Genomic DNA, 27,762 nt, shown 5'->3' with positions numbered 1-27,762 from the left:
TGGAAAATTCCATGGACAGAGGAGCCTGGTGGGCTATAGTCCATGGCGTCACAAAGAGTTGACACGACTGAACAGTCTCAGGCAAATCCATGCAGCCTTGGAGGGCAGGGCTGGGCAAAGACCTCAGGCCCTACACCAACCTGAGCCCCCCAGGCATGGTGGTGTGTGCACTCATGGCTTCTGGCTTCTGGGCTCATATTAAGTCTATTTAGAGTGGATTGCTTTACACAGGGCTCCTCCAAGCCTTGAATGCCAAAGGCAATGGTATTTTGCCAGCTGGAGTGTGCAGAAATGCCACTCTGAAGTCTTCTGGAGGCCCCAGCAGGAAAAGGAGACTCGGTTCTGCCTGGGCACCTTTCTCTGCCTGGGCACCTCCCCTCCTCCTTTCCCTCCCCTCTCCCCTCCCCCTGTCCCCTCCCCCGTCTCCTCCCCTCCCCCTTCCCCCGTCCCCTCCCCCCTCCCCTGTTCCCCCCTCCTTCTCCCCTTCCCCTCCTCCCTCCCTCCTTCCCCTCCTCCCATAGACTGAGGTTGGTCTGAGAACCGTGTGTAGAGGGCCACTCCACACCTCCCTCTCGGGTCACTGGGTGGGGTGTGGGTGTGTGACTCTGAGCTCCTAGAATAGCAAGATGATCTCTTGACCCAGCCTGTCACCGCTTTCCCTGTCTGCAAAAGCTCCAGCCTTGACCCTTAAATACTATGAATCTGTCGTTTTAGATATTAGCATCAGTCTGCGGTAGGCTGTTCCGTGGCTCAAGGAGGCCTGTGCTTGGAGGGAACAACCCCCTCAGAGCAGGGTAAACGGTCCTCATCCTTTAAATCTCTGTGCAGAAGCCACATCCCCAGGGGTCCCTGTCACAAGGCTTGGGGCCCTTACCCCTCACTATTCTCCCTCACAGCCCTCTGGTTTGTGTTTACTTATTTGAGGGTTCTTTTACTAAAGAGATTTTTCCCTACCTCAACTGTAAGGTCCATGGAGTCAGATTTGGGTTTGTTTTTGTGTTACCTTTGATCACCGAGGTCTGGAACAGTGCGTGACACATAGTACGTGTTCAGTTAATCATTGTTGAACAGACAACAGCTCCAGTGCGCATCCTCCTGCTCTTTGGATGTGAACAGTGAGGAGACAGGAGAGGCTCAGAGGAGAAGGTGGCCTCGGAGCGGGGGACCTGGGGCAGATTGACTTAAGGAGACTCAAATCCGGCAGCATAGAAGTGGGAGGAGGCAGAGCCCCAGATGTCATGCTGTCCCCTCCCCACTATCCAGGGGATTGAAACTGTGCAGTGATTTGCTCCAGGTCACCTAGGCTGGAGCCCAGACTCGAACACTGGACTCTCAGTCTGGTGCTCTTTCCTCTCAGAGAAGCAAGCAGGTGAACGAACATGAAGGAGGGAGGACCCTGGCTGCCCAGCTGGCCTGGGGCTGGCTGCTTCTGCGAATCAAATCTGTTTGCAGGTGAGGCTGTGTTAGAGAGAGGCTATGTACTCAGGAGCTGTTAGCCCTAGGCGGGAAATCCAGCTCTATAACTCACAAGCTGTGTGACCTCAGGCTAGTTACTTCATGTCTCTGGGGTTAATTTTTTTTTTTTTGCTACATAGGATCTTAGTTGCAGCACAAGGATCTTTTAGAGCTTCGCAATTGGTGCTAGAGGTAAAGAACCCACCTCCCAATGCAGGAGTTTGATCCCTGGGTTGGGAAAATCCCTAGAGGAGGGCATGGCCACCCGCTCCAGTATTCTTGCCTGGAGAATCCCATGGAGAAAAGAGCTTGGTGGGCTATAGTCCATGGGGTAGCAAAGAGTCAGACATGACTGAAGAAACAACACATGCACACATGGGATCTTTAGTTGTGGCATGTGGGATATAGCTCTCTGGCCAGAGAGCGAGCCCAGGCCCCCTGCATTGGGAACACAGAGTCAGCCACTGGACCGCCAGGAAAGTCCCTGGGGTTTGGTTCTTTTTTCGCAGTAAAATGGGACAAAGACATTCCCTTCTGAGGAATGCTGCAAGAACTCCCAGGTGAACCGATGGGGACTGGGACATGGCCAGCACTTTAAAGCACTGGCTCTCATCGATTTCCTGGCTTCCAAGGGAAGAAGAGAGAAGCAGGGGCTCAGGGAACCTTTGTAAGTGACAGGGGTCCCTCTCCATGGGCTCCCCTCAGGCCCTCTGCCCCTCCCCAGCCCACTGAATGCCTGCACATCCTTGCAGATCCCAGACTAACTGCTGTGCCCGACCTAATGAAGGGCATCTCATTAGCGCTCAGCAAAAGCTCATTAAGACCGCGAGCTGTGCGTTAGTGGGTGAAGGAAGGTCAAGGTCCTTTTCACGGGAGTTACTGCCTCTGGGACCCTGTGGAGCCAATATTTGCAAACAAGATGAAAGGGGAATTGTTTGTAGCCAAGTAGGCGGCGAAGGGTGTGGCTAAGTTTCCCCGGAGCTCCCAAATAGTCACCAGCAGTCTTCCCCTTGTGAGTTTCCCAGGTGACTGATGGTAAAGAATCTGCCTGCCAATGCAGGAGACACTGGTTTGATCCTCAGGTCCAGAAGATCCTCTGGAGGAGGACATGGCAACCCACTCCAGTATTCTTGCCTGGAGAGTTCCATGGACAGAAGAGCCTGGCAGGCTACAGTCGCAAAGAGTTGGACACGACTAAACGACTGAGCACATGTCCCTCCCCCAGCCTTGCTCTACCCCTGCCCCAAGAAGAGAGAGTACTGACCCAGAACTGGACAGGGCAATTGCCATGCTGGCCTGAGGAACCAGGACATATGATGAGAAGATAAAGAATACCATCCACAGAGAGTGGACCCGGCAGGGAAGCAGAGACGGGCAGGGACACAGGCAGCCTGGCCATGCACTGTCACTGCCTCCTCTGGGGCTCACGGTGTTCATCTGTAAAATGGGAATCCTACTCTCAGGAGCATTGTGAGGGTCATGAGAGAGTTGTATTGATGTAGAGGAGCCCTAGTCACCTGTTGGAGGGAGGTGACAGCGACATCAGGGCCTGGCCTCCTTCACCCTTGACCTGCCGGCCTGACACCCCCAGAGTACCCTCTGAAGATCAAGACCAAGGGGAAGGAAGAGGAGCTGTTTCTTAAAAGCAAGGAAATGGGCTGAGTGAGGGTTTCCTGACAAACGGGCTTGACCTGGACTGCATGCAAATGATATGCAAATGACCATACCTCCACACGTTAATACTACATTATTGGGAGGTCTCAGGACAAGGACTTGGAGATGGCAGTCTTTTCTCTGAGCACCTTCTGGGACGTCTTTTCAACTTGCCAGCTCCCTCCCTGCCCCACCCCCTCCCAGCTGGACTTTTCCTATAAGTTTGCCTTTTCCTTCCTTTCTGTCATTGGAAGATGTCCAGCTCTGCAGTAGTGGCCTTCTGCCTTCTACCTCACCCCCTACAAGTGCTGCTGGAGCCCCGGCTGACCTACCTGAATCCTTGACCAGCCCCTTCAGCCACAGTGCTCTCTGCCAGGCCTCTGATGGCTCAGGTTTCAGACAGGCTGATGGGGAAATTCTTAGGGGTGAGTGCAAATTGAAGGGTTTCCATCCAGATTCTCTAAGAAGCAGCCACTTGATAAGAGTGCCCCTGTGCCATCACCTCCCTTTGTTGCAATTCCCTGAGAGGCTGCACACCCTCAGGGATGAGCACACACTCTGGGACAGGCTGTGTGCTACTCAGTCATGTCCAACTCTTTGCGACCCCATGGACTGTAGCCTGCCAGGCTCCTCTGTCCATGGGATTCTCCAGGCAAGAATACTGGAGTGGGTACCCCTTCCCTTCTCCAGGGGATCTTCCTGACCCAGGGATTGAACCTGGGTCTCCTGCATTGCAGGTGGATTCTTGACTGTCTGAACCACCAGGGACAGCCTGGTTGGGGTCAAACTCTGGCTCTACCACCAGCAGCTGCCTGACAAGGCAATCTCTCGAGCATTGGTTTCCCCATGCATAAAATGGGTCCAAGCACCCACTTTCTAAGGTTAACAACTGAGCTGATGCATGTTGAGCCTTGTTATGAGTTGAATTGTGTTCCTCCCAAAAGGTATGTTGAGGCTAACCCTGGTCCCCATGAATGTGAGCTTGTTTTCTTTTTTAAATATTTTATTTATTTTGGCTGTGCCATGTCTTAGTTGTGGCACACAGGATTTTCGATCTTGGATGCACCACGCAGGATCTTTAGTTGCGGCGTATGAACTCCTTAGTTGCACCATGTGGGGTCTAGTTCCATGACCAGGGATTGAACCCCTGCCTTGGGAGTGCAGAGTCTTAGCCACTGGACTACCAGAAAAGTCCCAAATGTGAGGTTCTTTGGAAATAGGATCTTTGCAGGTGATCAAATTAAGATGAGGTCATTAGGATCTGATACAACTGATGTTTTTATAAGAGGCAACGTGACCTTCACAGAGAGAAGACAGGCAAGTGAAGATGGAGACAGAGATTGGAGTGATGCCTCTATAAGCCAACGAATGCCAAGGATGGCCAGCCACCAGCAGAAAGAAGCCAGGAGTGGGGGATGGAGCAGAGTCCCCCTCAACCTCCAGAATGACCCTCTCTGCCTACACCTTCCATCAGATTTCCAGCCTCCAGAACTGCAAGAAAATAAATTCCTGTCTTTATAAGCCATGCAGTCTGAAGCATTTTGTTACTAAGACAGACTCTAAGAAGAGCAACTGGCATGGTAAGAGCTATGTGTCAGCTTATACCATTTACCCGGTGTTTGGTGTCTGTCTTCACCATGGAGCGTGGGAACCAAGACGTGATGCTCCCTCAGCAAATACTGAGCCTCTGTTGGGTGCCAGGCACGCACCGGGTGGTGACAGGATGTTGAGGTCTATCCTGCAAGCCCAGCCTCCTTGTTAATATTTACAGATGACCAGGCAAGCTCACCTGGGGACCATCCACCCACCCACCTGGGGTCAGTCCCAGCTCAGTCTGTGTCCAGCTTCCTAATGCCCTGGGCCAATGTCTGTCCCGAGGAAGAAGGTCACAGCATGATACTGGTAACATTGAAGGGGCTAATGTGTCCTGGTGGGGAGCCAAATGGGCCCCACTCCTGTGGTGCCCCCCAAGACTTCCCCAGCCTGACTCTGGGCTCCCAGAGTACTCTGTGACCCTGTTCCCCAGAGGTCCTGCCCCTTCCACTCCACCTCCATCTCCTTCCAGGCCCAGAGCCTGCCTCGAGCCAGGCACCCAATGGCACCATGTGAACACTTAGTTATCTCAATTTGAAGAATACAATGGAGCCAGCAATGCTTAAAATGCTCGTGTTAATGGCGGCAGTCTGCAGTTTCATTTCACTTTAATAAGAACCATCTGCTGTGAGCAGGCAGCAGGCATGGCCAGCTCCCCATCCCAGGGGCTGCCCCCTCCCCTAAATTCCACCCACAGAGTCAGGTGGGGGGCTCAGATCTGTGAGGAAGGCTGTGCTGGGGCCCCATGGCTTTCCAGAGAGCAGATTCCCTTGAGTCTGGGGCCGGGGATAGGACATGCAGTAACCCAGGCTGGTCCTTCCGTCCTCCCAGGCCAGGACCTAAAGGCCTAGGGAGGACCACAAGACCACCCAGCACTGGCCGCCGTAGAATTGATGGGGAGGGGGGGCAGGGGGTGCGAGGCCCTGCCCTTGAACCCTCTGTGCTCTTCTTGCAGAGTCCCCAAGGGAGGCCACTCTGGCTGTGCCACTGACCCTGCTACAGGTCAGTTACTTTGTCTTCTGATGCCTTGGTTTTCACATCCATAGAATGGGGGCCCTGTAACAACCACACCAGAAAGTTCTTGTGAGCACTGAGGCAGTGTGGAAATTCTGCAGAGGGAAGCCCCCTGCAAAAATCACCTGACCCCTGTGGGAACCAGGTTCAGGAGGGCTGGTCTCTTCCCCTAATGGGGGAGATGCAGGGCAGCTGCCAGTGTCCAGCAGTGGGGAGCGGCAGCCAGCTTCACCACCCAGCAGGGGCTGGCACTGCGATGAAGGCAGTGTGGGTCACAGGTGGGTGACGTCTGGCCCAGGCCTGGGAACATAAGGAGTTGTAGCTGAGCTGCGAACAAAGTGCCTCTGGGCGCAGAGAACAAGCATCTCGTCCCCCACCCACTGGACCAAAGGTGTGCAAGTCCAGATGTAGTGCCAGGGCTATAGGGAGGTCCCATTGGGCAGGGGGATCTTATAGCCGCTCCGGAGGAGCAGAAGGCAGGCGCCCAGCCCCAGGGCCCCCGCCAGGAGCACAGCGCCCAGGGCTTTGAGGAAGGAAGTCCTGGTCCGCGTGAAGGAGCCGGGCGCCATGATGCCGAGCAGGGCTGTGCTGACCGTGAGCGTGTAGAGGATGGAGACGCCTGTGTTGAGGGCGACGATCTTGCCGAACTTGGCAAACGGGGCGATGATGCAGAAGAAGAGGGGCACCGTGGCGATGACCGTGGTGAGGGCGCTGGAGACAATGGCCACGCCGACATGCCGCACCGCCTCCAGCGTCCGCCACTGGCGCTGCGAGTGGGCGTCCTGGGCATAAGTGAGAGAACGCTGGGGCTCTGGAAGGGATCGCTCCCTGCCTGGGGCTTGGGATGGGCGGCTGGGCCCTGAGGAAACACACACATGCTGTCCAAGGCCAGCCTTGACCCTGTAGGGTTCTGATTCCACCTTAATAAATGTATGTGTGTGTGTGTGTGTGTGTGTGTGTGTGTGTATTGCGGGGGGTGGGTGTGGGTGTGGTAATAACAGCACCTGCTCCGCCGGCTCTGCGGGGACATAAAACCCGCTCCCTTGCAGCAGTGCCCAGGACAGGGCACACAGCGGGGGCAGGTTAAACATCGCTATGACAATCAGAACACTGATGATCTGCACAGTGGGTCCTTGAACCTGGGAGCCCTGATTGGAACTGATTCCTTCTTTTGACCCAGAGCAGCTAAATGTATAACCGATTTAATTTATGTATTTATGAATTTTTCACATCAAAACAATTCCAAACTGGGGAAAACCAAAATCTTTGAGACCCAGAGCTTATTTTGGCACTGAGTACGTGGGTATGTCTTCCCTAAGCCACAAGGTCCAGTGAGGGCAGGGTGGCCTCAGGGTCACAACTAGAAAGGCTCAGACCTGCTTCCTGGGCTTGAGAATGAGACTGGGAATCAGGGACTTGAGAAGCAGGAAGGGCCCTTGGACAGCGGCTGGTCCAATCCCTCATGCTCACTTAGGGAGACAGAGCTGGGGGGTGGACCCATCCACCGCCCACAGTCATGCTGGGTGCAGCTGCCTGAGAACCCAAGTCCCCTGGTGTGGAGAATGGCCCTGGAAACGGAGGCTCCTGCAGCACATCCTGGTTGGGAATCGGACACCATGGTGTCCAGCTACCCTTGGGGGCCTTCATCAGTGGCACTGGGGAGGGAGAAGATCCCTTGGGGATGGGTGGGGCAGGTGGAGGGCTCACCTCAGCATGGTGGGGGGGCAGATTCTCTCCAGCCAGCAGGTAGCCCTCAACCAGGTGGACGCAGTAATCCACGGAGGAGCCAACGAGGATGGACAGAGAGATGGCCTCCACAGCACCCATCTCCCAGCCACTCCAGTACATGATGGTCACCACGAGGCACACGATGCCTGCAGGGGGCAGGGAGGTAGCTTGGACCTGGCCCCACCCATACAGTCCTGGAAGGGGGCTGGGCAAATTCAGAGGGTCTCTGGGGAAGGTAATGAAGTCTACGGTAGATCCCCCAGCTCGGGTGACAGGCGAGATGAGGAGGGACAGGGCCAGAGAGGGCTGAGGGGGCCTGAAAGAGGTGACAGAGGGGACAGCAACACGTCCCTGGGCTGAGACCTGCCACCTGGTGCCAGCTGGCTCCTCTTGGGTGCACAGCCCTACGAACAACTGTCACAGAGGCTCTTCTTGCCTCTGTGGTGGGGGCTGTGTGTGTGTCGGGAAACCTTCACTGAAGAGATGGGAGTTAAGGGTGGAGAGAAACTTGAGACCACCAGTGAGACCTCGGCCCACTTACCCAAGATGCTAAGGAGCACGGGCAGCAGGAGGAGCACGTGGGTGGTGAACACGGCCACAGCAGCCACGCAGATGAGCAGGGACAGGGCCAGGCCGTACAGGGCGCTCTGCACCCCTGCAAGGGAGAAGCGAGGGCCCTCAGCTGGGCTGCACCCACAGCCCCCTCACCCTCGTGTTCAGAGGCATGGGGGTCACGCACATCGGCACTGCCACAGCCAGCTGTGCACTCTGGCGGCTTTCAGCCACGTGCCCTCTCTGAATCCCCATTTCTTCATTTGTGAGAGGGGATAATAACAGTACCTACGACCTGGGCCTCATTTGGAGTTTAAAGAGATAACACGGGCCAGGCCTCAGCCAGGGCTTGGCATCGAGAAGGGCTCCTAATGACAGATGGCTGCTTACAGCAGTCACTGGTAATGGTAATGACTGCTGGCTGTGATGGCCATTACCATCATTACCATTTCTTTTTAAGCGGGCAAACTTGGATCAGAGGATGTGGCCAGATGCCCCCAAGCAGGATGGGACCCAAACTCTGGTTTCCAATCAGTGTTGGTGGCCCCTGTGTCATTCCAGTTCTTGCAGGGCTCTTGGCCAGAATTGAGAAGACAAGCATGGCTCAGACAGGCCAGGCCTGTCCTGTAGCCTCCCTGGTCCAGGTCACCTGCCACCGCCCACTGTGCCGGGACCCTGTGGGAGGGGCTGCCGCTTGCCTATGATCTCCATGAAGATCTGCTTCCAGTGCTCGCAGGTCTGGAAGCCATGGTGCAGGGCCGAGCCCTCAGGGAGCATCTTCAGCTGCTGCTGCAGGAAGTTTTCCCAGCGGAGGTAGTCCGAGTAGGTCTGGAAGGAGGACTTGCCCTTGTACGTGGTCTGCGGGGACACGAGCTAGTGAGACAGGTGCATGGCTGAAGCCTGTTACGCTGCCCTGGCGATGGCCAGTCAGCTCTGTAACAGCTGCAGCTGGTCCCTGGACACTTGCAAATGGAGTGTGCTACATGGGGTGGGGGGGTGAAGGGTGAGCCCATCCGAGGCCACCTCCCACCAGCCTTCGGGTGCACATGACTCTCACAGCAGTGGCAGCAGGTCCCAAAGCAACCCAAGTCCCTGCCCGTTTCCAACAGGACCATCTCCAACTCCCAGAGCCCCTGGCTTGGAGTCCCACCCTTGGCCCATGCTGCTTCCTCTGCCCGCATGGCCGGCTTCTGCCCCTCCTTCAAGTAGGGTTCCATCTCCTCCAGGAAGCCTTCCTTGATGCCCGAAGACAGGCATCCTCTGGGCTCTTTAAGCCCTTGGTGCTATCCCATCATTGTTCTCATCACTGTCAGCAAGCTGCCCCCACCCTCTCCTGGCTGGACTGTGAGTCTGGGAGGGCAGGTGGCCTGTCTGGTTTCACAGTGCCCAGCTCTGGAACTTTCATGTGTATTACTTCATTGATCCAATTCTGCCCTCCCTGAGCACAAACCAGTTCACAGTGAGTCTGTGCGCACATGTGTGTCTGAGTGCTGGTTGGGTGGGAAGTGATGTCCTGTCACATGGAGGGACCTGAGCAGGGATTCTTCAACCTGTCTGCAGCTTCAGCCTTAAAAAGGAAGGAAATCTGGACATAGGCTACAGCACAGATGAACCTGAAGAGTATTATGCTAAGTGGAATGAACCAATCACAAAAAGCCAGTGCTGTGTGAGGGATGAGTGTGGTCAAATCCATGGGACAGAAGCAGGGTGGTGGCTGGAGGGGGGCCCTGGGGAGTCCACATTTATCAGGAACAGTTTCACTTTTTCAAGATGAAAGATTTTAAAGATGGACGTTGGTGACATTTGCATCACTGTGAATGTGCTTAATATTACTGAACTATACACTTAGAAATGGTTAAGAGGGCCAATTTTATGATGTATATTATAGTGCAATTTAAAAAAAGCTACTTGGGGCTTTGAGTGCCTTCTGCATTAGCCTGGGGCCCCGTGAAGGCTTGGAGGGGGTCTGGGTCTTCTTCCCTGCGGCTGGCGACGAGGCTGTAGATGCAATGAGGGGAACAGGTGGTGGGACAGAAAGCAGGGCAGGGGCCAGAGAACAAAAATTGCTGGCTTGTCACCTTGTCATATTCTTCTCGTTCCCTGATGCCTTCCCGTCTGTGATAGACCCTAGCTTCCTGATGACTGCCAGCAGGTGGGCAGGGAACTGAAACCTTAATCTTTAGAGGAGGAGCTGGAGGCTGGAGGGGACGAGTGTCCCGCTCAAGGACGCAGAGCACAGGAAGACCGGAGCCAGGGTGGGCCTCTGGGCTCAGCACGAGGCAAGACTCATAGAGTGCCAGGTGCCAGGGCCAGGCCTGTAATGCCCAGGTCTGGATGTGCATGTGTGTGTGTGTGCATAGGTGGGTATACACGGGTGCGTGTATACGGGTGTGTATGTGGGTGCTCTCTTGGCAGAGCCAAGGGAGCATCGGGGTGGGAGAGAGGAAGCAGTGGGGTGTGGGGATGGCTGGTCCCCTGGCTTCATCTCTCCCGGGCGGACCCAGCACAGGGGCTCTGTGGCCCAGAACCTGGCCCCTCCCAGTGGCAGAGGGGAGCGTCTTGGACTGTTGCGTGCCCCCACGGGACGATGTGAACCCTGACCACTGGGGAAGAAGGAAGGTGAGAGCTGCCAGGCATTCTGTGTGGCAGAAAGGCCCAGCCTGGTGGTCAGACGGCCTGGTTTTGCACTTGATGCTGGCACTCATGAATCCCGTGACCTTGGGCAAGCAATTGCATCCCTCTCAGCCTCAGTCTCCCCTCTGAGGAGCACCCCTCTGCTCTGCTCTGGGACGGGGGCTGGAGATTAGTGGTGACACTGCACTCTGGCAGGCTGGCACGCTGCCCCGTGTCCGGTTGGTCCGCCCAGGGCTCACCGACTCGAAGGCCATGGAGATCCACTGCACGCGGCCATCTTTGACACCCACGGCCCCATGTGACAGCTGCCCTGGGAGCAGGTGGGGTTCGGGCAGCCCCTTGCACTCAGGGTGCAGCATGTGCAGGAAGGAGGAGATGCTGTAGCCTGCAGGGAGAGTGGAGAGGGGGTCGGGGTGGGGACCCGGGACAGGAGCACCTCTTCCCCCATCCCACCCACCCATGTGTACCCACCCATCTGAGTGTGTACACGCCAGGGGCACATGCATTCCCCCCAACCTCCTAGTTTAAAAAATGTCTGAAACTACTAGCAATATCACTGGGAAATCTACAATACCCGTTTGCCATTGGGGCAGAAGTTGACATCCTATGCCTTCTCAGAACCCACCTGCCAGTGCAGGAGACGTAAGAAATGAGGGTTCAATCCCTGGGTCGGGAAGATCCCCTGGAGGAGGAAATGGCAACCCACCCCAGTATTCTTGCCTGGGAAATCCCATGGACAGAGGAGTCTGGTGGGCTACAATCCATGGGTTGCAAAGAGTCAGACATGACTGAAGTGACTTAGCACGCAGCACATGCATGCCTTTTCAGGAAGAACCCTAGTCTGACCCAGGTTGCTACTGAGGGGTTGGCCCCAGACCTCACCCCGAATTTTGGGAAAGCTCCTCCCACAGGTGTGCCCTGCACACCGCACACATCCCCAGGTCTGTGGACTCTGTGCCAGTTCATCCTCAGGCATGAACCTGCTCTCATCTGGAAGGTTCGCATAGCTCCCACCCCCGCATGGACACACACCAACACAGACGAGAGTCTGCAGACACCCCCACACTGTCCTGGGGGCTGTCACCACCTTGGACTTCACACCCACCTGAGGGCAGGCACTGGGCCCCACCCGGCTTCACCAACTCTGAGTTCCCCGCTATAGCCTTGCAGAGGCGACACAGGTGCCCGATTTCTTTGAAGAGGTCAAAGCTGCTGTCATAGATGACGCTGCCCTTTCCCAAGAGACACAAGCCAGTGTAGCTGCTCAGTGAGTCAGGGACTCAGTCCTGGCCCCACCCTGGGGAGGAGCCTCCGGCAGCTCCTGCGACCATCCTGGCCAGCACTCAAACCCTCGGCCTTTTTGCCCATGGTCCTGCCTGAGCCCACCCTGCCCCACTCCCAGCAGCACCTCTGCTCCCATCACTGCCCACCCCCACGGACCCCCTCAGTCTCCCTTCCTTGATTTTACTCACAGCATGCTCACCTAGGCCCCTTGCTTTCCCCTCTCCCTCCGTATAGCAGAGTCCCACCTGCCCTCCATCACCTGCTTCCTCTCCTCCCCACCTCCCCATCCCTCCTCTGAACACCTGCAGACTCATGGCCCAGACTGGATACAACTCCTCTGACTCCACCTGGCTCTTGAATTACTTTGTGTCTGAAGCCCTGTATACCCAGCTGGGCTGACCTCCCGAGGCAAGCGTTACGACCAACGAGACCTACATCCACAGTCCTTTCCACTGCGTCTCAGCCCCGATCATATGCCAGGCACAGACTGAGTCACACCTCTGTCAGATCCTTTCTCCTCCAGCGCCCAAGAGCCCAGCACCAGCACAAACATGTACAAAGAGGGAGACTACCCCAGGTGAGGGCACCCTGGCTGAGGCACACAAGGGCTATGGGCATGAGGTAGGGGAGGAGCCCCTACCCTGCAGGAGGACAGGGAGGGTTTACACACCTATTTCCCTCACCTCCTTTCCACCCCTAGTGATGCAGCGTGGCTGGCTAGGTCCTATGGTACCCAGATTCCTGGGTGATTCTAAAAGCTTGACCCTGCTCCATCCTTGAGAGAAATGATGCCCCAGGGGCCCGGGGAGGTCCTGTCTGGGCTGGGTGAGTGGTCAAGGAGCTAAGGATGGAGGTGGGGAGCTGGGCTGGTAGTCCCTGCACTGGCAGTTGTTCATAAGCTTGCTGTGGTAGGGCCCTTTGGCAGCTGTCCAATGTGGGCGCACGTACCGGGTCTCCAATGACGTGGTTGTCCACCTGCCGTGTGCGGTTGATGCCAATGATGCCAAAGACCACGAAGACCATGGCCCCTGTGTCCACCAGCGGCCGCACTGCTGGCTTCCCACAGCCCGTGTTAATGCAGGGGTTGAAGCCGAAGGTGGCGGAGAGGCGGGCCTTGGGTGCTGCAGAGGGAGGCATAGCTGTACAGGAAGGCCAGGCCCAGCCTCCCAAGGCCCCACGGCAGCCTCCCTGCACGTACCTTTCTCACTGGGCACATAAAAGAAGCCTTTGGTTGGCCCATCGGGGCTGGAGCTGAGCAAGCAGCCAGGAGGTGCCACGCACACACGCCCATGGAAAGGGGGCTTGTGGGACTGGGCAAAATATAGCTTCCTGTGGAGGCAAAGGAGGCCGGGACTGAGGCCAGGAAGGCCAAGAGGGGCTGCGGAGGAGAGGCAAAGGCGTGCAGAGGCTGGAAGAGCAACCCAGGGATCCAACCAGCATCTCTGACGTCTCCTGCATTGGCAGGCAGGTTCTTTGCCACTAACGCCACCTGGGAAGCCCTCCAGGGTAGCAAGAATTCAGAAGGACCTCAGGGCCAGCCTTGGTGTCATTGCTCAGAAGCCCCCAGCCCCACCTTAAACTGAACAGTTACAGAGCCTCAAGATTCTATTTGAAGAAAGGATTCCACAGTCAGCTTATTTACCACTGGACTTGATATAGCTTTGGATTCCCTGGTGGCTCAGTGGTAAACAGTCTGCATGTAATGCAGGAGACCCAGGTTCGATTCCTGGGTTGGAAAGATCCCCTGGAGAAGGGAATGGCAACCCACTCCAGTATTCTTGCCTGGAGAATTCCATGGACAGGGGAGCCTGGCTGGCTACAGTCCATGGGGTCACAAAGAGTCAGACACGACTGAGCGACTAACATACTTTCCTGATGTAGTTCCAGGTGCTTTCTAGAATGTTCTAAGTTCATCCAGGCAGCATGACCCCAGTGGCTATTGTGTATCTGCAGAGGGAGCCTAGCCCTAAGAGGGCAGGCAGAAGGACCCCACACTTCCCGAGCCAGGTGGGCCAAGCTGGAATGGCTCAGTGAGCCCCTCTTTTTTACCTCCCAGCCCCAAGCTGAGTCCAGCCTCATGTGGGTGCTCGCTGCCCCAAGGCCAGGCCCTGCCAAACAGACCATGGACCCTGGTGTCAGCAGTGCAGGCCCTGCACTGCCATTATCTGGACTGCGACGGCAGCAGGTTCTTCCTTTCAGAGCACGTATTGTAATTTGTAATGACATTGCGCTTGACTTGCTAGCTGCTGTCTCCTGTTAGTCAGCCCGAGGGCAGGAGTCACATCTATCTTGTTTACCATCCCCAGAACTAGCCACATGCCGGCCCACTGTCAGTGCTTAAGGTTTATTAAATGAATGAATGGATGAGAGAGAGTAAGGTCCTCAGCTAACACAGCCTCAATGGTCAGAACGTGGGGGAGGAACCTGGGAAAAGATGCCCCCAGCTGGCTTGGAGACCCCCAAGGCACAGCACATAGTTGCTCACAAGTATTTGGGGGCACTGACTTTATGCCAGCTGCTAGGCAGGGCATGTGTATATAGCAGATAAGGACAACAGACACAGGCTCTCTCCTGTCACCTTACAGTCTTAGGGAGCATTAGTCGCTCAGTTGTGTTTGACTTTTTGCGACCCCATGGACTGTAGCCCACCAGGCTCCTCTGTCCATGGGATTCTCCATGCAAGAATACTGGAGTGGGTTGCTTGCCCTCCTCCAGGGGATCTTCCAAACCCAGGGATCAAACCCGGGTCTCCCGCATTGCAGGCAGATTCTTCAGGGAGGGAGAACACTAAATAAATAACTTCTGAATTAACTGTATGCACTGAGAGTGTGGATAGAGCCTTGGAGAGGCAGGCAGAGTGTACTCATTCTTTCCATCACTCATTTACCCACCAAGTGTTTCCTGAGCACCTGCTACGTGCCAGGCCCTGGACCAGGTGAGGGGATACGGAAGGAGGCCTACATTCTCCTGAGCAAGCACAGGTAATGAACCAGCTGTCAGTATGATTCCAGGAGGTGATGGGAACCAGAAAGAGAGCAGCTGGGTGATATATGGGGACAGATGGGGTGTGGCTGTTTCAGCTGGGGGAGGACGGTCTGGTCAGAGACAGCCGTGGGTGGGGAGTATCTGGATAAGGACCTAAATCTTGAGAAGGAGTCAATCATGGACTTCCCTCATGGTCCTGTGGTTAAGACTCTGCCTTCCACCGCAGGGGACGTCGGTTTGATCCCTGGTCAGGGAACTAAGATCTCACATGCCCGTGTGGTGCGGCCAGGGAAAAAAAAGTCCATTTCTGGAGGAGCTGGGGAAGAGCACCATAGGTCCAGGGAACAGCAAATGCAGGAGCTCTGAGCTGGGAACTGCCTGGTGTGCCAAGGGGCAGGCAGACAGCATCTCTCACACAGCCATTCAGAGGATAAAGGGCAGATGGGGGAGAGAACTGCAGGCCTGGCATCTTGGTGTTCCCCCACCTTCAGCCCTGGTGGGGAAGACTGTCTAAGTACACGTGTGGAAATAGGCAGGGGTTTCTTTTCAAAAAGATTTTTTTTTTTAATGTGGACCACTTTTTAAAGTCTTTATTGACTTTGTTACAATATTGCTTTTGTTTTAGGTTTTAGTTTTATGCCCCTGAGGCATGTGGGACTGTAGCTTCACTGACCAGGGATCAAACTTGCACTCTCTGCACTGGAAGGTGAAGTCTTAACCACCAGACCACCAGGGAAGAGCCTGGACAGGGGTTGCTTCAAGGGGCCCGCTGACATCTCTGGTGGGAGGGGCAAACGAGTGGGAACTGGCTTGTCTGCAAGGCTCCGTTACCGGGTGTGCTGCTGCTCCTGGGCGGCCACGTAGAAGCTGAAGTCAAGCTTCCAGCCCCGCTTGGTGTCGCAGGCCAAGGTCGTCACCATCCACTTGCGGGAGGGGCTCGCCGCCTGGAGCAGCCCTACTGTAGACATACAAGCGGTCAGCTTCTTGGTGAAGTTACCAAAAGGCGCTCTATACACCTAAGCAGTGGATTGACAGAGACAAGACAGGTGACTCCGGGAGGCTGCCTCTGCCTGGGCCGGGCCTCAGGCTGGGTCCCCTCCCGCCTAGGAGAGCTCCCCGCCCCCCCGCCCCTGTTCCAGCCCCCAGAGTTGGGGGAAGAGCTCTGGGCAGAACCCAGGAGGCCTGGGGTCGAGTTTAAAGGTGGGGCAAACCCTTCCCTCTCTCTCTCTCTGAGCCTCAGTCCTTCCTTCAACTGAGGATTCTTCCAGCCCTGAGCTGGGCTGTGAGAATATGAGACGGAACAAGATGGGCTTGGTCCCTGCCCTCCTAGAGCTGCCAGTGACGATGGCTTTAGATTCTTTTAAGGGCTTTGACTTAAATATTAGGATGATAAGACCCAGAGGAATGGGGCAGTGGAAGAGGAGGGTGAACTGAGAATTATTTCCAGGACATGGCCCAAGAAGGAGGTGACATTATGCTGAGAAACCTGAATGGGGAGCCAGCCGTGCTTTAAGCTGGAAGGCAGGCTCTCCAGGCAGTGGGAATCACCTTGTAAAGGTTAGTGTAAAGGTCAGAGCCAGGGAAACGCCTCACACACTCTGTCTTTCAAATGGACATACAAACCCTGATCAGATGAGTTGACATGAGTTGACATGGGTACTGTCACTCTGGAGGTGTAACATGTTAAAGAAACATCAGTGATGTTTGAGAGGAAAAAATCAGAGGCCTGGGTTGGCCCTGGGAGACCCTTTTCTGAGGGTGTTAGAACAGAGGCTGAAAACAACAAACTCATGGCTCCCGTTTATTGAGTGCTTACTACATTCCAGGTGTTACAGAACTCACAGGCCTTGCCTCAAGTACCTCCAGCAAGCCTGAGTGGTACCTTTCATACCCCCATTACCCAGATGAGGAAACTGAGGCTCAGAGAGATGAAGTAACCTTCCCAAAGACACACAGGTTATAAATGGCACAGCCAGAACTCGAACCCAGGCCTGGCTGACTCAGCAGCCCTGCTTTCATCACTATGCAGGCTCCTGCCACGGGCCTGGCTGATGGCAGGAGAGGGTCCTCATTTGCCTGGAGCGGGTGCATCCTCGCAGACCCTGCCCCTGCCACCACGTGGCCAGTGCCCACCAATGCAGCACTGAGGGCCCCTTCCCTGGTCGTGGCAGCTCACTTCATGAGAGCCCAGGCTCACCTGGAAGGAGGGCACCTCCCCGTCCCCAAGGGACACGGTCTGCCAAGGGGCAGGCAGGCTGGCGTTGAGGGAGAACCTGTAGACAGTCGGGTGGCCTCTGTTCTTCACCTTGGAGATGTACACGGTGCCTGGGGAGTCTAGGGACAAACGAGGGGTGGAGGAGGGGGGACGATCACCTCGGCTGGTGTCCCCTGACCCTGCAGCAGCCCAGCCTCTGCTTTGCTGACCGAGGAGCTGAGCCTCATCTTGGGCTGGTCTCCAAGTGCTGGCTCTGTTCCTATAGAGTGGACCGAGCCCACAGCATGGTGGCGGGGGTGGGGCAGGTGGTGGTGGTGGATACTGGGATGGACGGTGGCATAGATGGAGGGGAGGTGGTGGTGGACACTGAATGGGGAGGTGGCAGGGGTGGAGGAAATGACAGTGCGGGTGGAAGCCATAGTAGAGATGTGCCAGTATGGACTAGGGAAGTGGAGTGATGCCAATGATGGGAGCACAGTGAGAAAGGTGGGGCCACATTGGTGATGATGATGGTGGGCACAGAGGAGGTGATGATGGTCGTGGGGTGACAAGGACATATGGAACTGCCCCAAGCCAGGAGTAATTCTCACATGTATCCCAGCATTCCCCCTCTAACGGGGACCCCAGAAGAAATAAGCAATAAGCTAGGCTCCAGTGTTCAGGAGGCCCCCTCCCCCAAATCAGGATGGATCTGGCACACAAGGAGGGTTCATGGGACAGCACAGGCCAGGCTGGGGTGTGACAGGAGGGGATCGCCTTGTTCTGGCCGAGGAGAGCTGGTGGGATGCCGGGTGGGGGCCTCAAGTTCACTCCCCCATCCCCACCCCACCCACCCCTCTTGTTCTTGAAGGAGAATCAAAGAAGGGATTTTATCTGCTCTCCCTGCAAGACCCCCACACCCTTTACCAGGACATCCAACACCCCCACCCAGCCAGTCCACATTCCCCACTGACCCTGAAGGGTGGCCTCAGGCCGGCTGGCCCAGGACACCCCGGAACCCCGCTTCTTCTTCTCCAGGGATGTCCGGATGTTGTTCTGCAGGCTGTGGGGCTTCTCCTGGAACAGACCTACCCCCGCGTTGTGTCAGGGACAGGAGGGCCTCCCCAGCTGGGTTTGGCCAAGGTTGGGACAGTGACAATCCCAGGGACACGGGCCCTGGAGCCCTCAGAAAAGGGGGTGGTGTCAGGGTGTCTGAGGAAAGGGTTTTTTCTAAAACAAACAAGGGGGGAACTGAAAAAATGCCAAATGCATAAGAATCTTAAGGCAAAAGAAAGGTACCTGACAGCCTTACCTAGAGAAAGATACTCAGAAGCTTTCCCTACTCACCCTCACCTTGCCTCACTTTCCCCCTCTGTCAAATGGGATGACACCCCCAAGGGTTACCTCCAGAGGGTGGCTGAGGGACCAAAGGGGACACTGCATCTCATGGGCTTAGCAATGTGTCTGGCTCATGCTGAATGCTCCATAAATAGGAATAATTAGAAACAGCAGAGATGAGGGGAGACTGCCTGTTTTGCCCCAAGCATTGTAGATGAATTTTTTGTTGGTTTTGTTTTTTTAATGAGCTACATTTTACACCTTCAAAAATGCAATCCTCGCAGTAATTCTAGGAGGTGGTTATTATTAACCCCATTTGACAGGGAAGCAAGCAGAGGTTCGAGGAGGTTACATGACCTGTAGGGGAAGTGACAGGTGGAGCCCAGCAGGACAGGTCCTATCTGCCCCTACAGCCGAAGCTTTTTTTGCTTCAACATGAAGGGCCTCTTTAAGAGGCAGCTCAGAGGCTGAGAGATACAAAGGGCCATGGGCTGGACTCTGGCTGGGGTCTTGGCCCTTCTCCAGATGTTTCCAGGAACTTTGGGATCATCCCAGAGTCTGTCCATCTGTGAAATGGGAGCAATGTGGCTTTTTGCCTCCAGGTCCCAAGGGGTGGCGGGAGGCCTTGCAGGGGCAGTGAGAATGGAATGGAATTCAATGCCTGGCAGGCGGGAGTGAAGGAGGGGACAGGGCCAGGTCGCCGCCAATTCCAGAGGGGATCCTCAGGCACCTCCCTGAGCCTCCGCCGATTATCATGCATTCGGCTCATGCCATCACCAAGGGGAAGGCCAGGTTAATCTGAACACCGCCCTAATTACATGAAGGCAATTACAGCAGTCAGCGGGTCTTCCCCTAGGAGCTGGGAGCGCTCATCCAAGCGTCTTCTCATTTGGTTTCTAACTACCCGGCAAAGTGGTATGACCTTGGGTTGACTTCCCCCGCCCCAGCCTGGACCTTATCAGACTAACTCTAAGACAAGCAGACATCTTTATCTCACCTCTTTGCTCATCCCCGGCACATGTCCCATCACCAAGTCCTGTGGATGTCACCTCCTAAAAACCTCTTGACTTCACTGACACCGTCAACCACGCTGGCCCCAGCCCCAACAGTCTTTTGTAGAGATGACTACACAGCCTCCCACCTGGACTCCCAGCCATGCTCCACACAGCCCTCTAACCACACAGCACCTGGCCCCTCTGCATAAAGCCCTCCACTAACTTCCAGTGACAATGACAATGTAATCCAGACTCTGCACAGTAGCCACCGGGCCCATGTGGCTAGCTTTGGCTCATGCAACTACCTCCCTCAAACCTGGTCCTAGTCTCTCCCACCTCTGGTGCTCTCCTCTGCCTAGACCACTTCCCTCCTGTCCCCTCCCAGCCAGGCTAAGTCCTTCCCATTCCACGAGTCTTGGCTTAGATGGTACCTCCTCCAGGAAGATCTCTATGACGCTGAGCTCCCCAGGCACCCTGCTTTTCATCCACCACAGCTCAGATCTACTATTACATGGCCTCTGGGGCAGTGGAGTGAATTCCTGAGCTTGGGAAGCCTGTCCTGCCCACTGCGGCCTCCCCAGCACCAGCACGGCTGGCACCCAGGAAGTATTCATTTAATGAAATGTGGAAACAGAGACTCCCTGGTGGCTCAGATGATAAAGAATCTGCCTAGAGTGTGGGAGTCTTGGGTTTGATCCCTGAGTTGGGAAGATCCCCTGGAGAAGGGAATGGCTACCCACTCCAGTATTCTTGCCTGGAGAATCCCATGGATGGAGAAGACTGGTGGGGCTACAGTCCATGGGGTTGCAAAGAGTCGGACATGACTGAGCGACTAACATTTTTTAGAGGTGGAGTTGATTTCCTAAGCTCACGCGGTGATGGGGAGCCTGGCATCTCTAGTCTTTGGGATCTGGACTCCAAAGGGGACACCCCAGCAGGAAACCTCACCTGAACAGGTGATGCAGGAGATGCCCTCGGCGCTCAGGTTATACTTGAGGTCCAGCAGCACCTGGATGTTGGTATCGGGCCGGAAGAGCAGCGGGGCCCGGCTGGCGGGGCGGAGCCGGCTGGCAAACACCAGGGAAAGGACAAGGATGGAGACGAAGAGCCCTGGGAGGAAAGGACACTGTGCTAGGCAGGGCTGGGGCCCGGGGCGGGGGGACACATGCACAGCCGGGGCCTCCAGAGCCCAGGGAAAGAGCTGCTCCCTCTATGGGGAGGAGGAGGGCAGGTATCCCAAGGGAGTGGGCAGAGACCCAGCACGCCAGTCTGTGGGTGAGGCTGCTGGGGATCACTCCCTTGAAGGTAGGGGCCGGTTGTCATGCATGTCACCAGGGGTCGGACTCCAAGTTCCAGCTTACATTCCTGGACAAGAAGCAGTCATCATCTTAGAGCCCTGAACAGTCTATAAAGAGCTGGCACATCCACTTGGTCTTACACAGACCTAAATCTTTACAACGATAATAATAATAGCACTTAACTTTCATTGAGCACTATTGCATGCCTCGCACTGGGCTAAATCCTTTACACATTCTGTGGTTTCCTTACAACAGCCTTACTAGATAGTGTTCTTCTCCTCAGTCATAAGATAGGAAACTGAGGCACAGACTAACTGCCCCAGTCCAGGTGACACTGCCAGAATGTGGCAGAGTCAGGCTCCCAATTAGCCAAACTGGTCTAATGCCAGAGCCCAAGCACTGGGCACTCTGCTTTGCTGTCTAGCATGATGACCGGGACGTAGGAGGTGCTCAAGAAGCAACAGCTATCGTGAGACCGGCTTTATTTTCTGCAGGGAGTGGGTGAGGCTCCAAGAGAGTGAGCGACCTGAGCCCAGGTCTCTGAACTCTAGCTCATCTGTGGGACAAGGGGCGGGCTCCCAAGACCTGCAAGTTCTTTGAGAAAATGGTGGGGGGAGTCTGTTCTCCACATCTCAGGCGCTGGGAGACACTGCAGGATGGGGGAAGGAGAGTGGAGAGCCCACTTACCCACAATCACCCAACGGCTCTTGACGGCCGACCACAGGACCCAGTGGTGCAGCAGCTCCTGCAGCTGGGCAATGAGCTGCCCCCGGCTGCTCCCGTTGGGGGCTGGCTGCAGGCCCTCGGGCGGCACAGACACCAGGGACACATCTCCCAGCTCTAGCGACACTGCCAGGGCAGAGGAGCGGCCTGTCAGAGGGCTGGCCCAGAAGTGGATCAAAGCCCCCCCGGTCCACACCCCCTCCAGGGACGCTCAGATGCTTGACAGGGATCCTCCCAGGTGTCTCATCCTGCCCCCACCTCAGGACCAGCTGGTCCTCACACCAGCTCGTCAAGGTACTCCCCCTGGCAGAGGCAGCGCCTGGGTCCCCCAGGTTCAGCGGCAGGCCCGCACCCCCTCTCACCTGGCTCCTCCTCCACACTCAGCAGGGGGATGTCATCGTCCAGGTAGGGCATGGGGCCTTGTGCAGGCCCACCCCCAGCCCGCTCAGGAGCCGTGAACACATCCCCAGGAAAGTGTGGGGAACTCCTGCGGCCGCACTTCTGGTTGCAGCTGCAGAGAGAGTGGGGGAAGGGTGAGTCCTGGGAATCCAGGCTACATGTCAACCAGGCATCACACTGCTGCTGACAACCCACAGGACACGCCTCACAGGCTTCCAGGAGCCTGTGTCTGAATTCTGACCAGTGTCATCTCCCCCAGGGCCCTTGGGTACCACAGTTCCTCTGGGGAGACAAATGGTGACAGTAGCCATCACTAGGGACAGCAGATGATGGCACGCAGCTGTCCAAGCATCGAGGTGACCAGGGCAGGGGGATCACGCCTGTGCTGTCGAGTGCCCGGGGCCCTGAGACCAGGGGGATGGAGAAGCAGGGCTGGGCTGAGTGTGCAGCTGAGGCCTCAGCTGGAGTGAATGTGGGGACCAAGGCTCACCCTGGAGACTGGGGACAAGAACAGCACACAGGCCGAATGTGCCAGAGAGTGAGCTAGAGCTCCTCGTGGATTCTCTCATTAATCCCCACAGGGTTGTATGTACCCATTTTATAGAACAGGAAACTGAGGTGCATAAAGGTTAAGTTACATGTCCAAAGGTCCACAGTTCCTGGGCAAGGAGGCTGAGTCTGCATCCCCTACCCCAGACTGGGGGAAGGGACAGGGTGGGCTTAGTTGGTGTCTTTGTAGAAATTAGGAAAAAGGAGCCTTATACCCAAGACACTTTGCTTCCATGTCACAAAACTGTCATAGAAACAGTCAAATCTAAATGACCACAGTGCAGAGGACTGTGCCTCAGCTAGAGGGCCCTTGTGCAGTGCCCAACCTAAACAACCAGACGTAGAGACCCTGAAGCAAATGTATGCGTGGGAGAGCTAAGAGGTCCTTCCTAGGCCTTAATCTGAGTTCCCTGCTGACCTCTCATCTCCTTCCTGCCCCTCGTCTCACCCTGGTCAAGTGGACACTGTCGTGGACCCCTGACAGTCCTGCATTTGCATGCCCTGCACCAAGGCCAGGCCCTCTATCAGTCCCTAGTACTCCCAACCGACAGCCACTACTCGGGCCGGATTCCACTTGACCACCGTGCCTCCTGCCCTGACCCTGCTGACTTGGCCCACAAGACTCTAAGCCCTCTACCTTCAGCTGCAGCAGCTCTGGACTGATCCAATCAACTTCACACCTGGCTCACTAGGTCTAAATACTGTTCCTCTTTCAAGATGAGGACCCAGAGGACATTTAACGTGGTGGCTAAGACTATGGGATCCAGAGTCAGATTCAGTTCAGTTCAGTTCAGTCTAAATCTTGGCTCTGCTGCCTATTAAATGGGTGACTTTGAGAAAGCTGCCCAGCCTCTCCAAGCCTTTGCCTCCTTGTCTGTAAAATGGGCAAAATAAGAGGACCCAGCTTGTAGGGTCCCTGGGGATGGCAGTAAGATCTGTACAAAAGCACTCTGTTCACTTCCTGGTACACAGTAGGTGATCAAATGTAACTATTAGACAAGAGTGCACAGAAGTGCCCAGCAGAGGATGGGGCATACAGAAGGTGCTCAGTAGTGAATCACGAGGCTTTTGGGAGAGAGGATGGTGTGCTGAATGCCCCCCCAAGGGCCTGTTATGGCTATTCGGTGAGCAGGACACAGCCCCTGTGCCCCCCTCACCTGCCCGGCTTACCTGGTCTGGCAGGCACTCTCCAGCGGTGCCATGTAAAGGCTCCAGATGCCCAGGGCCGCGGGCATGGTGAAGAGCACTGCCAGCCAGCAGCAGGACACGATCAGAGACATGAACAGGCCAAAGTCATGGACAGCTGGGATCTGGCGATGGAAAGGTGGGGGCGATAGGAGGGGATCAGGCCTGGAGCCCAAGGAGCCCAGGGACTCTGCAGCACTGGGCCCTGACCACCCCCAGACTGAGGCAGGATGCGGAGGCCGAGGCTGCTGGAATGAAGGCACTGGCCTAGGAGGATGTCAGAGGAAGAGTCCAGGCTCTGGTCGACACTGCAGCTCTCTGCCCAGAACAGGGCCCGGCCCAGAGCAAGCTTTCTGTAACTCATTACAGGAAGGACAGAGGAAGACACACACTGTCAGAGCAGGGCGCATGTTAGCAGAGGGTATGGGAGAGAAAGCTGCCACAGGGTGAGCCCCAGGAATGTCAGGGGGACCTGAGCAGGGTGTGGCAGTCAGAAGGAAGCTACAGCCAACAAGCAGACAGGCCTTCCTTCACTGTCTGTGGAACACTTTCCCAAGCATCTCATTCCAGTCTCTGATGATCCACACGTGAGGAGAGTGAGGCTCACAGAAGTTAAACAAGCTGCCTAAGGTCACACAGTCAGAAAACTGCAGAGGAGGGAGGGGAACTCAGCTCAGCTTGTTTTCTGGGCGTGGTTCTCTAGTAAAGTCTGGAGAATCCCAGAGCATCTAGTGGTTTCTAGATAGGATCCTCAGCCCAGGTCATAAGACCTCTCATACTCAGACAGGTTCACTGCCTTTCAGGCTCTGTTGGCACCCAGGACCTGGCCAAGGATCCTTCTCCTGAGCCCAGCTCAGACAGGAAGGAGTGTGGGGCCAGCGAGAGGAAAGTGCATGTGAGGGATAACAATGCAGTATGCAGCTGGTAGGTGGAAAGGGCGCTGGACTGGGGTCAGGAGTCATGGGCAGGATTACCATGTATCAGCTGGGGGACCTTTAGAAACAACTGCTAAATGCCCTTCAGGGCCGAGGGTGGCTTATCAGTAATAAGCATCAATAAGAAACACAATTTGTATTACTAGAATCCTCCCATTTGTTAAGTTCTGGTGATGGTGATTAGTAACAAAAATGGACTCTAGGGACGTGGCAAGTACCTTGAAGCGGAGGCTGCGTGGCCCCAAGAGAAGGGGTGGGTGGGAAGAGCGGAGACCAGGGTCCAGGTATGCATGGGCGGGGGCGGGGGGCAGGGGACGCCAGGCCAGGCTGGAGGGCCGGCTCCCACCTGGGAGAAGACGTTAGCCGCATAGGCGGCGGCCGTGGTCAGCGAGGTGAAGAAGGTGGCCTTGCCCGCTGTCTGGATGGTGTGGATCATCCGCAGTTGAGGGTCTTCCAGATGGGTGGCCTGGCGGTAGGTGTTGATGAACACAAAGACGTCGTCCACACCTACAGGAGGGGGCCAGGCCAGCCGGGTTACTCTGCTGTCTCCAGGTCATATCCAACCTCGGCCATGAACCCAAGCCCCACCCTCATGCTGCATGGGCACCTCCCTTACCAGAACTAGACCCCTTCCTCCAAATCTTCACCACCCCTCACCTTTCCCACCATGCTTAACCTTCACCCAGCGTATCCACCCACTCCTTCCACCTCTGGGCGGTTCCACCCACCATATGCCAAGAATCACTCACCACTCACACTCTACCCACCCTCCACCCCAAGTCCAAGGCTCTGAGGTTGGAGAGAGGACTTTTGAGAGGCCCCGTGGAAGCCAGACTTTTGCATCCTGTAAAAGGCCCTTTGGGGTCAAATTCCCAAGTGGGAGGCCCATATCCGTGGCAACAGAATCAACTCACCGATGCCCACTATCACAAAGGCAGCCACCCCATTGAGGATGCCCAGGTACTGGATACCGAAGACCACATGGTACAGGAAGAGTGCCACCAGGCAACTGAGGCCGATGCTGGCGATCCCGAAGAAGGACAGGAACACTGCGCAGGGCAAGCCGTGGGGGATGGAGCGGGGGACCCAACAGAACACAGCCTTTCAGTGTCTCTGGCCCCGGCTGGGCCCTGCCTCATACACCCTCATCCCCAGGGGCACCTTCACCACCCCATCTGAGCCCAGTATAGTTCTCCATGCCCAGAGAAGGTGCCAGGCAGGAGGGCTGAGTATAGCAGATGAACCCTTGTTGCATAAGTCAGGTTGTTCATGGGCCCTCATCTTTGCAGAGCTTACTTCACATGTTAGTAGGGAATTATTATATTTCTAACATCTGTCACCCCAATAAATTAGAGGTTCCACGGAGGGAGGAAGTACATCTGTGATGTTCACTACTAGAACTCTGGCACCTGAGAGCATCTGGCACATAGTTGGTGCCCGGGTAATATTTGTTATGTGGATGAGTGAATGTCTTTTCCATTTTTGAAGGTATGACCAATCTCTCATTCACTTGGCCAATGAAGAGTACCTCCTATATATGCAGAAAGAAGCAGCTAGGGTGCATGGGGAGGGGGCAGTGGAAAAGTGAACTGGGAGTCTAATGGCAGCTCACCTGAGACTCTAAAACAGGCTAAGGATGGGACTTCCCTGGCAGTGGTCCAGTGCTTGGGAAGCTACCTTCCAGTGCAGGGGACACAGGTTTGATCCCTGGTTGGGGAATTAAGATCCCACATGCCACAGGGCAACGAAGTCGGTGCGTGTTAACTACTGAGCCCATGCGCTCTGGAGCTCATGCACCATCAACTAGAGAGCCCTTTCTACAACTATAGAGAAGCCCGTGAGCTGCAGCAAACAATTTATACTGCAACAAAAGATCCCGCGCGACACAATGAGGATCCCACAACTAAGATCTGTTACAGCCAAATAAATAAATACTAAATAATAATAATAAACAGGCTAAGGAATAATCCATAAAGTGTCCAATACTCCAGACTCCACAGAACTTATCAGCAAGAAAAAGACCGTCAAAGAAAAGTTCAACTGTAGGAGGTGCTGGGGGAGCGGGCCCTGGGGCATGGCCCTGTCTGCCTCTGTATCTCAGTCTCCCTGCCCAGGGTTAGAAGGTGATGTCTGAGCAGCTGTCCCACCGCCAGCTCTGATACAGTGGATTCAAGCCCATTTCTGGCATTCCTGGGCAGGAAGGCTTTGTCCAGAGAGAAGCACGCTGGGAGGAATGAAGGGGCTGGCTCCACGCGGGGCCGCTGGAGAAACTGTACCTGAGCAGGAGGTGAGAACGTAGACGAGGGCTGCAATGCAGCTGCTGCTAATGAAGGCCAGGAGCATGTCGTTGTTGAAGGTTCTGCGAACCTCATAATCAAAGAGGTCTGTGCCCCCATACAGGACCTGGACTTTGCTGGGGAGGGAGGACACAGGGGGAGGAAAGACAGAGTGGATCAGAGATGGAGGAGGACCACGAACCATACACCTCCTCAGTGGCTCTTTACCTTGGCTGTACATTATGATCACCTGGGGGCTTTCAAGAATCCTGATGTCCAGGTCATACTCTAGACAAGTGAAACTAGCATGTCTCGCATGGGGCTGAATTATCAGTGAGGTTGAGATTGCTGCTCCACACAGACAATAGTCAATTATAGCTGAATTCTATGTCATTCTCAATTATCCTCAATTCTCAATTGTTCACAGCAAAATTCTAAATTCAAATCAGCTTCCAGATACTCAGTCTTACAGTGCTATTCAGTGTCCATTTAACAAAAGCTATTAGAAAAACTTAACCAAGTTGGTGAAGTTGATTTTTAAAATACCAAGATGGGTGAGATCTGTTCCTGGTCAAGATGGAGTAACAAGATGAAATCTACGTTTCCTCTCCTGTGAAACTAACAATAAAAAAGAGAGAGAGAGAGAGAAAATACATGAAAAAAGATTCTGGACATGACAACAAAGAATGGTGATCTCTAAGAGATGAGAAATAATATGGACTTTATGATCACTCTGACTTACTGGCTTGAGAAAGTTTCCAGGCTTTGGTACATCCTAATATATGGCGCAATGGAAAAGAGCCTGCCTGCCAATGCAGGAGACACAAGAGACACAGGTTCAATCACTGGGTCAGGAAGATCCCCTGGAGTACAAAATGGCAACCCACTCCAGTATTCTTGCCTGGAAAATTCCATGGACAGAGAAGCCTGGCTGGCTACAGCCCATGGGGTCACAAAGAGACACAAATGAAT

At 55.2% G+C, this 27,762-nt stretch overlaps 1 protein-coding gene and 1 long non-coding RNA gene across 6 annotated transcripts in view; one reads left to right on the top strand and one right to left on the bottom strand.

The window, feature by feature from the left end:
* The first annotated feature begins 1,138 nt into the window (after positions 1-1,138).
* LOC139037492 (uncharacterized) lies at positions 1,139-4,633 on the top strand. Its single transcript, XR_011490351.1, has 2 exons — positions 1,139-1,452; positions 4,415-4,633. It is a non-coding gene; the product is annotated as an uncharacterized lncRNA (long non-coding RNA).
* Positions 4,634-5,260: 627 nt separating this feature from the next.
* Positions 5,261-27,762, bottom strand: part of DISP3 (dispatched RND transporter family member 3) — a 238,036-nt gene continuing 215,534 nt past the window's right edge. For all 5 annotated transcript variants that reach the window (XM_070474286.1, XM_070474284.1, XM_070474283.1 and 2 more), the window contains 18 exons: positions 26,791-26,927; positions 25,429-25,563; positions 24,861-25,021; positions 23,565-23,704; positions 21,809-21,957; positions 21,411-21,572; positions 20,374-20,535; positions 18,067-18,180; positions 17,096-17,232; positions 15,730-15,914; positions 13,112-13,242; positions 12,862-13,034; positions 11,735-11,861; positions 10,869-11,014; positions 8,694-8,853; positions 7,985-8,098; positions 7,423-7,589; positions 5,261-6,497 (listed from right to left, as the gene is read on the bottom strand). In XM_070474286.1, coding sequence (XP_070330387.1) covers positions 6,135-6,497; positions 7,423-7,589; positions 7,985-8,098; positions 8,694-8,853; positions 10,869-11,014; positions 11,735-11,861; positions 12,862-13,034; positions 13,112-13,242; positions 15,730-15,914; positions 17,096-17,232; positions 18,067-18,180; positions 20,374-20,535; positions 21,411-21,572; positions 21,809-21,957; positions 23,565-23,704; positions 24,861-25,021; positions 25,429-25,563; positions 26,791-26,927 — 2,863 coding nt within the window. In that variant the 3' untranslated portion in view covers positions 5,261-6,134. The remainder of the gene's footprint in view (positions 6,498-7,422; positions 7,590-7,984; positions 8,099-8,693; positions 8,854-10,868; positions 11,015-11,734; positions 11,862-12,861; positions 13,035-13,111; positions 13,243-15,729; positions 15,915-17,095; positions 17,233-18,066; positions 18,181-20,373; positions 20,536-21,410; positions 21,573-21,808; positions 21,958-23,564; positions 23,705-24,860; positions 25,022-25,428; positions 25,564-26,790; positions 26,928-27,762) is intronic.

This window comes from Odocoileus virginianus, chromosome 11, assembly GCF_023699985.2.
Source record: "Odocoileus virginianus isolate 20LAN1187 ecotype Illinois chromosome 11, Ovbor_1.2, whole genome shotgun sequence".
In the NCBI taxonomy this organism is placed as follows: Eukaryota; Metazoa; Chordata; class Mammalia; order Artiodactyla; family Cervidae; genus Odocoileus; species Odocoileus virginianus.
This window is presented reverse-complemented; position numbering and strand designations above follow the sequence as displayed.